We start from the raw sequence: 11,964 nt of genomic DNA on the forward strand, positions 1-11,964 counted from the left end.
CAACGGCGTGAAATCCTCGGTAGCTGTGACACAACTGCGGGCACAATCATCTTGATCTGATGCGTTGAGCCTGGTCATCGATGGCAGTAACTTGTCCCACTCGCCACAGCACAGACACTCTATTTCAGTCGGCATAGATTGGCATATTCCCCCACATTCACACCACCAGTTCGTGTTGGCTCTCATCCTCACGTCCTCAGGCTGTTGAGCGATCGCAACCTCCTCCTCCTGTCGTTCTATTTCCAAAGCACGCAGCTCATCTTCTGAAAACTCTGGTTCATAGAGGTATGGTTCTGGATCTTGACTGTCTGAGAAGTCACCCTTTTCATCTCTCACAAAATCAGCCATGTTCATCGCCATTCATGTACTGTAGGAAAAATAGCCAGCTACTATTCACGAAGGTATGTTGACAGAAGTCGTGGGATTTCATGTGTTGCGTGATATCTCTGCACCCAAGTAGCAGTGCTTCTTAGCATAACACCCTAATATAGTCCCAAGTCAATATCTGCCTAGGAAATCACAAGAAGTAATTAGGTGGGTTTTTTTTATTATTATTACTTTTACTCAGGACATGCTAGCTGGCAGCAAAGGATTCCATTCATAAAAGGAACACTCCACTGTTTTTTCATATTAAACTGTTATTCCCTTAACTAAGACGAGTTGATGCATACCTCTCTCGTCTCAGTGCGTGCACTCAATCGCTCTGGCGCGCGATGACACTTTGATAGCACTTAGCTTAGCCCAGTTCATTCATTAGGATCCAAACAGAGATGAAGCTAGAAGCGACCAAACACCTCTACGGTTTCCCTATTTAAATACAGTTACATGAGTAGTTACATGACCAAGTATGGTGACACAGAATAAAACGTGGCGCTTTTCTAAGCGGGTAAAAAGGATAACTATAATGTATGGCGGAATAGCACTTGGGAGCACTTCGACTCGGCGCAGTAATATCATCACTCCTGAAAAATCCTCTCCCCCTCACTTCTGTCATTAGAACCAACATGACTTTTTACTGCGCCGAGTCGAAGTGCTCCCAAGTGCTATTTTGGAATATATAGATATGTATAATATGGTAACCATAATGTTTCATATTTTGGAGTGCGCTGTGCGTTTGAATGTACGTCCATGTTATGACGCTGTGCGTTTGTTACTCTGAAATGTTGCTTTTGAAAGATTTATAGGCTGCTATAAGTTATTGTTATTATTATCGTAAACGTTCCCTAAGAAAGTACAATTCCTCATTGGCTCATTCATGCCCCGAGGGTGTGACATCTCTCTCGCCAACAAAACTTCAGCAAAGATTAACTGGAGCCTCAACAAATTGCATCAGGGGCCCATACCATGATGGTAGTTGAACAAACTCAGGGTTACAGGAGTAGTTTCAAGTTGACAAAACTAAATCAGTCCAAACAGGCTTTGTTGGTACCATGATGCTGATCATCAACTTTCTCTGTCAACTCAGGCTTTGATCTTGAGTTTGTGAATAACTATAGAGCACATGCACAAACACACATTGTTCACAAACTGCAAAGAAATGCTTTTCTTTTCTTGTTTCCAGTCCAAATACCTAAAAAATCCTAAATCAAGAAGCATTTACTAGATTAGTAAAATGACGTAAGATATTATATCTTGTTTTTTGAAAGAAAAATAATCTTGTTTTCCATCTGAATATGATTATTTGGTCACACTTTAGCTAAAGGTCCAATTCTTACTATTAACTACGACTTTTGCCTCAGTAAACTCCTAGTTACTGCTTATTAATAGTCAGTAATGTAGTTGTTAAGTTTAGGTATTGTGTAGGATTAAGGGCTGTAGAATATGGTCATGCAGAATAAGGCATTAATATGTACTAACAGCCAATATCCTAGTAATATGCATGCTAATAAGCAACTAGTTTGTATTGAGAATTGGAACCTAAACTAAACTGTTACACATTATATTTCTTACCCCATTGGCAGATAATTCTGCTGTGTTTAAGCAAAGACTCCCTTAATTTAGATTTTTTATGTCATCGGAAAACAAGATATAATATCATGAAATGAAGCATGAGCAGACTTGTGGCTTCAGCTTCACTGTGTTTCTAAGTTTCTACACGACAGCCACATAATGTTTTATACATTTAAATAAATATATTCTTAATATTTTTTGTTTTTTTGTTTGAGCATAAATATTTATGTCCATAACAATAACAGTTCAGTGCTGAGTCTTGAAATGTAAACTCTCAAGTGTTGGCTTTCTCAATGCATGTTGATTATGTGTATATCGTCGCTGTCGGGCGGAAACCTCGTATGTCCAAATTTGGTCAATTTCATATTTTTTCACAAATCGATGCTATTGGTCAGTCCCCACGTGGTTCTGTTATTTTTACAAATTATTAACCAATCTAAAGTGTTGAAAATAGCTTGAGAGCAAATCTCGTAACTCCATTGGACACTTAAACTGTCTGAGAATCCTCGTAACTCCACCTCTTCTTCACTCCGCGGCGGGAGCTTCCGCGGCATTTTGTCTCCTCAGGATTGAAACTCGCAACGATTAAGAAATCCTCGTCGAGTAACACGTAAAGCAAGCTTAACTCTGATTTTATCTGTGTTAAACTATGATATCAGTTATTGATGTATTTTAAATGTCTACGTATTACTAGGCTTATTATTAGTCTTATTATACTTGTGCATTGAAGTTTTAAAATGTATCTAATATAACACTTGAATTGAATTAAATGTTTTGGATACCAGCTTTAAATGATTGTTTTTATTATTATTTTACTGACTCGAAGTTGGCACTGTGCATGTAAAATACCCCAAGTAGCAGGTTTTATTTATGGGAGAAAAAGGGTCTGTCTACTGGCGCCAGTAAGTTAAGCCTATTTTTGCATAACTCTGTCTGTTTTTTAGACAATAACGAGTGAAAATAGTTAGGTTAGATACATTTGAGTAGGCTTGTTTTGTTAAAAATCGATAGCTGTAATGTTTCGGTGCAGAAGGAAGCCCGTGAGCCACGAAGGTAAGTTTGCGTGTAGATTAGGCAAATTTCCACCTATTAGACAACGTTAGTCAGCTCATAATTTTTTGTTCTGCTTCACTTATAGCTCTTAAACCTTTAAAATGGAGTTTAGGAAGATAACCACGGTCGTTAGCTTTGGTTAACTATTGAAGCCTTTTCTCTTGTCAAAAGGCTCAACGCGACCGCAGACTTTGTTTGCGTGCAGATTAATTTCCGCCTATTTTAGACAGCCTAATATTTTGGTACTGCATCACTCATATCTCTTAAACGTTTAAAATGGAGTTTAGGAAGATGTATGTAACCACAGTCGTTAGCTTTGGTTAACTATTGAAGCCTTTTCTCTTGTCAAAAGGCTGAACGCGACCGCAGACTTTGTTTGCGTGCAGATTAATTTCCGCCTATTTTAGACAGCCTAATATTTTGGTATTGCATCACTCATATCTCTTAAACGTTTAAAATGGAGTTTAGGAAGATGTATGTAACCACAATCATTAGATTTGAATAGCTCTTAAAGCCTTATCTCTTATCAAAAGGCTGAACGCGACTGCAGACTTTTATGAACACTGCTGGCAACAGCGACGTCTGTGTCCATACCGTTCTATATCAATGACAGCGTAACCTCGTATCTCCCTGCTCCCAAGTCATAAATCTCGTATCTCCGATTAAACATGATTTTAGGGAAATGTTGTGTTAATGTTGGTATACAACAGTATATGATAGCAATATAAGGTATAATACCAACTTTAACGATACAATGTTTAATAACTCAAAAAATATGCAGTTTTTTTGAATTCCTGAAAAATAATGGTTTTGGAGATACGAGGATTCCGCCCGACAGCGACGATATTCAGAATGATAGACACAACCTTTTTATTTTGGGCATGTCATTTATGCCCCACTTGCCAAAAGGGGTGTTTGCTTGAGAAGGGGTTAAACTTCATGTGCTTCCACAAAAAAAAGAGAAAACAATTACAAACATTAAGGCTTTGTGCTTGTCCATGCAGGATCATGATGATCAATGTTTCTGAAAAGAAGGAATTGCTTCTGTACTAACGTATATAGATATGCAAATTCTGTCTCTATCTCAACTGACATACAAACTATTGAAATATTATTGAACAGTAAAGTTGTGATATCTCTGTTTGCCATACTGGTGAGATTAAGCACTCTGATGTGATATTTTAGTCACCAGTTGGTTATTTAACAAGGAAAATACTACTCAAGTGTTTAGGCACTGCTGGGGCTACTGGTTTTTAGAGAATGTGGCATTTCAATCCATTCAAAGTCATTTGCTTATCTAATTAATGTATTTTTCTTTGGCATATAAGTATAAATAAAAAATAACACTTCAGCCTTAGCTTTTATTTAACCTGCGCATGCTTGCACAAGAAACAAAAAAACGGTAACACTTTAGAATAATGGTCCGTCATTAATAAGTAACTAATGCAGGGCTAATGATTATTACTACAGTACATTAACACTTCAGCTACTACTAATAAACTAATATAGAAACAAGCTTAACTAATCATTAAGTAATATTGAATTTAGGACTAAGATAGTCCCTTATTAGGTAATCAATAATTACTTGATGAGATCAGCATCATTAAGAACTAATAGGTAATTATAACAAATAATAAATAACTATTAATTAATTACTAATCACAACATTAACATCAACAGTTGTGAGCAATTGTCGTTTTTTGCTCTCAACGTGGTCATAAAATGCATCACTAATTACTCAAGTGTTACTTAGTCACTGTGCAGGAACTACTAGTGATCTGGACCATTATTGTAAAGTGAAAAACATATTTTCCTATTTAAATTATTGGTCCAGACCAATAGTTGTTCTTGAAGATTGCCTTTTTTTTTTACTCAGAACATGATCATAAAATGCATCACAAGTAACTCAAGTGTTACCTAGTCATTCTTCAAGGAATACTAGTGATATGGGAATACTAGGAAAATATGTTTATCACTTTAAAATAATGGTCCAGATCACTAGTAGGTCCTGCATAGTGACTAGGTAACACTGGAGTTATTATTAATGCATTTTTTTATTTTATTTTTACTATATTCAGAGTAAAATTGATGACTGATTATGTCTCAGACACACGATAATGTTCTTTATAATTTGTCAGTTAGTTAAGTTATTAATGAGGCTAATCTTATCAAGTAATTATTTATTAACTAATACGGAACAATCTCCTAAATTCAATATTACTTACTGATTAGTTAAGCTTGTTTCAATATTAGTTCATATTCGTAGCTGAAGTTATTGTAGTACTACTCATTAGTCCTGCATAGTTATTAAAGGTGCATTGCGCAACATTTCATTTCATTTCATTTCAAATACCCGTTTTTCTAACCCATACATGCTTAAACAATTGCCTGATGGGCTGAATGAGCCCTTCTCTGATCACTGCGATTGCCTCTATAATCCTCTACAGTAAAATAAATAAGAGGGATTCGGGACGGAATTTTAGACTGGGCGTGACGTCATGCGCGTTCACGCTCACCTGGCTATGTCTGGCAGGTTTGTGTATTCGCCGCCATTCTCCGTCTCAGCGAAGACAACTCGAACAACAAAACTTTAGTCAACTTTCGACAAAAGTAGAAGATGGATTCAAAGAGACCGGCTTGTAGTTCATTCCAAACCCCAACGCAAACTCCACGTAAGACAAAGAAAAGAAAACTTTTGTCTAGTGCCACCAAAAGGGCCAAATTGGAGTCGGACAGGCGTCGGAATAAGACGAGAGTCCACATCGGGAAGGCTTTCAACAAATGGAGAGATCTCCGGTCTGCTCTAGGGCTCAAACGGGATCCTCAGTTGGCTTTTAGTTGGCTAAATGTATTTTTGCTAGGTATTGTGTTGTATTATTGGGTGAAGTGCGATATGGGGCAAATCCAATGTAAAATGCTAGAGTTATCAGCTGGGGAGCACGCGGTTCGCGCGCAAATCGTTCATGTGTGTATGTAACGGTAGGGTGATTAAATGTATACGGTTGAATTTATATAAATTGCCCTGTTTAGTTAAAGGTCGATGTATGATCTGTGTTGTCACATGTGTTTTATGTGAGATTGGGGCTTGTGAATATAGAGTGTCGCTGTTTTAGGATGCGCACTACTTTAAGTGCACTCATTTATTCACGGTGAACTTGGGATGCGTTGATTTAAAGGGGAAGTACATACGAGCTCATGCACTTGTGTATAACATTATATAAATAAGAGAGCTCATGCATTGTTGAGTGTAATAATTGTTCATTTATTGCCACAATTCATTCTAAGTAAAAACTCTGGATATGAAGCATCTCGTCTGACTGTTTATTAATAAACGTGCTCCCTTACAGGAGTGCTACATAAAAAGTTTATCAGTTGCTCGTGCAAGCGTGCGTGTGCGTGTGGTCCATGAGCGTGCACACCTCTGGTTGCAGTTTCGCTTGTCGCCAGAGGGGGCATAGTACTGCAAAAACTCAGAGACTTGCGCATTGCACCTTTAATGTCGGACCGTTATTCTAAAGTGTTATCCAAAAAACAAACTGTACAAAAGTGCTTGGCCATGCAGAATCATGATGATAGTATGTTTTGAAAGGTTTCAGCAGTAATAGAGCATCTGTTCATAGAAAAATGCCTGTGCATTTGTGGATTGAGACAACAGACAATAATCTTTTTTTAGTAAGTTTTGTACTATCAGTAGAAAGAATACGAGGAATAAAAGAAGATTGTTGAAAATGGAAAAAGGGCGTGACAAACGACTGGGCAGAAGAGTGATAAGAGATACTAGAGATATGAGAAATTATTAAAGGCATTGTGAGAGGCACTGAAGAGCAAACTGCCATAGACATCATCCTACCAGTAAAGACCTCATCCTACCAGTAAAGAGAGAGTCTGCGTGAAGATGTGGAAGACGTGTGTGACTTTGGCACTGCTCATATGTGTCCAAGGTAAGACCTTACTCTCGAGGACACTGGCAAATGTTATTTCTCTACCACTCTGTCACTTCTATGGCAGGTTCTGTTTTAAAGTTGGATAAAGATTCTGTTTTTAAGTTGGATAGAGATTTAAAGGGATAGTTCACCCAAAAATGAAAATTCTGTCATCATTTACTCTCCCTCAAGTTGTTCTAAACCTGTATGAATTTCTTTTTTCTGCTGAACACAAAAGAAGATATTTTGAAAAATGTCTGTAACCAAACAGTTGATGGACCCCATTGACTTCCATAGTATTTTTTTTCCTACTATGGAAGTCAATGGGGTCCATCAATTTGGTTACAGACATTTTTCAAAATATCTTCTTTTGTGTTCAGCAGAAAAAAGAAATTCATATTTAGAACAACTTGAGGGAGAGTAAATGATGACAGAATTTTCATTTTTGGGTGAACTATCCCTTTAAGGGATCTTTCCATGGAATAACATGCAAAAATTTCCTTACAACCCGACAAATCACTGAAAAGATGTCCTGAAATATCACACTTGTATAAATATCTGTTCTAATGGCAAGTCTTTGGAGGGTGTATTTTCGGAGAGAGAGGGAGGTCCAATTGAGTGGTTCAATCTGGCAGAAGTTATTAAAACATCTAACATCTTACAGCATCTTTAATAAGACACCCCAATCTGGAGGCTATGCAATATTTCTGTCTCTGAGCAGTCTCTCTTTCTCACAGTGTGTGCACATGGCCCTTTGTACCCTCGTATTAAGGGTGTTGATGCCAAGGAGAAGGCATGGCCGTGGATGGTTAGTTTGCACAACCACATCGGTCATTTTTGTGGAGGATCCCTCATCAGCCATCAATGGGTGCTGTCGGCCGCTCACTGTTTCTTTTGGTTAGAGCCATATCAACACATACATTATATACAGACTTTACAAAAACTGTCTTTTGTGATTGCTCTTGCACTATTTTTGTTTTATAGGGATGATGGCACAGTTATGAATAAAGACTGTGTACGTGTGTACTTGGGAAAGATGACACAGAGTGGAGTTAATAATAATGAAATCGTGAGATTTGTACAAAAAATCCACCCTCATAACTCGTACAATGCAGATACTTTAGACAATGACATCGCTCTGCTGCACTTGTCTTCTCCGGTCTCCTTTAATGACTATATCAGACCACTGCGTCTGGTGGCTCACGGCAGTGATTTCCCTGCTGGCACCAGTAGTTGGATCATAGGATGGGGACAAACTGCTCATGGAGGTACATAGGTCCTGTCAGCAACTAGATCTGATTCATTTATACAGATAAAGACATTATGATGATGTGTGTTGTGTGTTTGTCCAGTGAATCTAGCTTATCCCAGGACTCTGCAGGAAGCTGAAGTTCTTGTGGAGAAAGATACTGATTGCGAGACCGAGCTGAATATATACATTAAACAACTGAACATCCCAAATATAGCCTACAGCAACAATATGATCTGTGCTAGGAATTCTGCTGGTGATACAGCCACATACTGTGTATGATGATTATTACTGCATACAGACCATGTCTGTCAAGATTCACTGTATCTTTACACATCTAATACTTGATATATTTTTCAGTTTTCTGTTTGATGTTTGTTAACATGAAAAAGCTAAACATGTCTCTTCTGCAGGGGGATTCTGGAGGTCCAATGATGAGTAAGCACTGTAAAAAGTGGGTTCAGTTTGGCATCAACAGCTGGAGTTTTAAATGTAGTCCAAACACACCCGGTGTTTACACCCGCGTCTCACATTATCAGCAGTGGATTACTGTCACTATCAGTCCCCATTCAAGCCAGGACCTCCCTACATTCGTTAACGTAAAAAACTCCCAGTGCACATGTAAGATTCTCTCACACACATGTATACAGTTACACGCATTTATGGATCATTAATAACATACTTTGACTAATAATAATTGTGTAGGTGTATTTAAACAGCAGTCACAGGAACACAGGGCGAGAAAGGGTGCTGCTGTAGTGAGTCCCACCTCAGTAACACACACACACACACACACACACACACACACACACACACACACACACACACACACACACACACACACAAGTCATTTCACACCAACAAGAGTGTGTTGTGGCTGTACATCAGTATGTGTTCATATACAGCTATAACACACATCTGTGAATGTGAAACTCCTTTTATACAACAGAAAAAAAACAAGGAGTGCCCAAAAAAAACACTTATGTGTGCAAGTTTCTTCTGCTACGGATTCAGGATCTTCAGGATGCTATGCAAGAACTATGGTAGCTTTTAATTAGGGGAATATAAAAGGATAATTTAACAAAAGAGCTCTAAATCCTGTTTCCATGATTTAAGGACAAAGCTTTCTTCTATTTAAATGTTTAGTCCTAATGAATTTTAACTTTAGTTAAATGTTAATTCAAGAAGAACCTGTTGAAAAATCTATATCAGTGTCTTACATAGGAGTTAATTAGGAGTTAACTTGCAAATGTTATTGTCGTTAATAGTACTGTCAAATATGCATTTCTATCTGACAAAGAATGCAGTATTTTATTCTAGATTGTAGATTTCAGATTTCAACTGTATATTCTCTCACTCCCTGTTGTTTATTGTGTGTCTCTGCAGTACTGTGAGGTGAGGAGTAGCTCTGAAGACTCTTCCAGAATAACCTTACCTGGACACACACTCGCCAGTCACATGATTACGTCTCTTCAACTCCCATGATTCAAGATTGCTTTTAAAGCTCTGCAATATCATTAACCAGTTCCACTGAAAACTGTTTCACAGAACTGCAATGTTTAATGAGCACTTTTCTCTGTTTTCCTGTCATCTGTTCTTCATCTTCATTTTGCATAATGTTTGCCAATAAATATCAAGCATAGATCTTACATATACGTGTCTTTATACCAACTCAAAATGGCTTTAATTTGATATTTAGTTTGCAATCAGGGTTTGTTTTTTTTGGACAAATGAGAGCATTTCAAATTTATTATCTTTTTTCCTCCCACAAAATAAATTGTAACACTTTACAATACGGGTGCACTTATATGCATTCATGCTTAACTAATGCACAGATAATATTAAGTTAATGTGTGACTCATGATTATCTAAATGTGTCATCATGGTTTAATTAATTAATTTGTTAATTACTACAGTGAGTAGTAATTAAAGAGACACTCATAAATTATTTTCTGCTTCAGACAAAATCACCAAATCTCCAAGTACCTACAGTATGCTCTTTACAAAACCTATCATAACACAAAATGGATTAAGACGGCAATTTATTAAATTTCTACAGTAAAACCGTATTGAAATATATTACCAATCTAAAAAATGAAATACTATCAAAACAATTAGACCAACCACAGTTGATTCCCATTGTAGCTGAACATCTGTCTGTCATTAAATGTCATTCAATTTCATCAACATCTATCAAAAGTAAACATCTAAGTTATCATTTGGTACTGTAATGTAAACATAGAGCATTATGCAGTGAATCTGAACAATAGAAAGTAGAAAATAAAAATCACCAAATAAAATACTATGTAATTCTACATGCTGTTAGAGTTTTTGAGGTTATAGTTTTATGAGTGACAATAGCCACGGGAACTTTCTGCTGGAACCAGGGTCTAAATGAAGTTCTGGGTAAATATTTCCCAAATAAATGATAAATAAAGATCAGGAACTTTTGAGGGTGGGACTTGAGCACTGAACATGCTGATTTGTTGAGTTCATGCCACATTTTGATTGGTTGACTGCATATCTGTTGCGGTGCACTAATTTGCCTAATCTTCCTAATCTTCACGGTACTTTAGACACAGAAAGCAACAGTTTGGGGGAAAAAAAGTTCCTGGGACAAATTGTTCCGGGTAATTTCAGTGGCTAATGTGTGCTTTGTTGGGAGACAAACTTTGCTAATGTTATGGAAGAATGAGTTGATTTGAGACATGAATGAAGAGTTTTGTTAGTCAACACTGTATCAACATCACCTTGCTATCTGGTTCATTGTAGAATATTGACACTTCTAGTGTTAAGTTGATGAAATATTTAGTTTTCAGCTGTTTTACAGTCTGGGATAGAGAATCAAGCAGCCAGGTAATGTTCATCTGCAACACATGAGAAGATGGTTGGGTGGGTGTAAACAGTCCTGGTTACATTTCTGAAGGCATGCATCTACTACCTCAGAGGACTCTTTTACAGTAAAAGCTACTGTACTGTGTGCCAGACACTCACTTATTCAGTGCAAAGTTGTGCACCGAGTCTATTATACAAAAGCTAGATTGGCAAAGATGTATAACGGTGTTTCTCCAGCATGTGGATTATTGGACCAATATTTTTTTTAACTCTGTCGTTTATTGTACGGGAAAGAATTGATCCAAATTCTCTCACTGCTTTGTTCAGAATTTCCCCTCAGTACCATCCTTGTCTTAAACAAGATGCAATTATAAACAGCTTGAACAACTGACTTTTTTTTATTGTGACTGGTTAGTTTAAGATGTTTTTTTTTTATGTTTAATTCTATTGGTACACACTGTTTATCTATTCTTTTTGTCACTGTTTACACTCTTGTTTGTTTATAATCAATAAAGAAAAACTGAAAAAAGTTACTGTACTACACATGCCTCTTCACAGGACTTTTTGTAAAGAGTAAAAACAAAAAAACTCCACTTTTGTTGCAAATGCCCTACTGCATTGATTGTTACTGTAGATTGTTACCAAATGTTATACTGTTTAATGTGTTTTAACTAGGTATCAGTTGTTGTCATGTTTATAAGTGTTAGCCTCTGAAATGTAAGATTTTTGCACTGCTTGTTGTTTTTATTTTTAAAGTTTAAGTTTTTATTTTCTCTGACTTGTTACTTGGGTCTTCCATTTTTTTTGGGTGTAGAATTGTGTTTGACTGCTCTTTTAAATGAAAGTTTATTTTTGATTTATATCCTTTCTAAAGTGTTTGCTTATTTTATAGATTTTCAAGCAGACGTGTGTAGTCCACAGAACAATAATGTTCTACTGTCAATTGGATTAAAG

General features: G+C 36.9%; 1 protein-coding gene across 1 annotated transcript; it reads left to right on the forward strand.

Annotated features, from left to right (window-relative positions):
* Nucleotides 1-6,839: 6,839 nt before the first annotated feature.
* LOC309496411 (chymotrypsinogen A-like) lies at nucleotides 6,840-9,574 on the forward strand (the record flags this gene model as incomplete). The annotated part of the gene is made up of 7 exons (XM_082166404.1): nucleotides 6,840-6,944; nucleotides 7,664-7,823; nucleotides 7,911-8,194; nucleotides 8,279-8,451; nucleotides 8,589-8,796; nucleotides 8,898-8,922; nucleotides 9,562-9,574. Exons 1-7 carry the CDS (start codon nucleotides 6,899-6,901, stop codon nucleotides 9,572-9,574), a joined length of 909 nt encoding a protein of 302 aa, XP_082022530.1. The 5' UTR covers nucleotides 6,840-6,898.
* Between the last annotated feature and the right edge of the window lie 2,390 nt (nucleotides 9,575-11,964).

Source organism: Leuciscus leuciscus (assembly GCF_965113295.1).
Source record: "Leuciscus leuciscus genome assembly, chromosome: 4".
Lineage (NCBI taxonomy): Eukaryota > Metazoa > Chordata > Actinopteri > Cypriniformes > Leuciscidae > Leuciscus > Leuciscus leuciscus.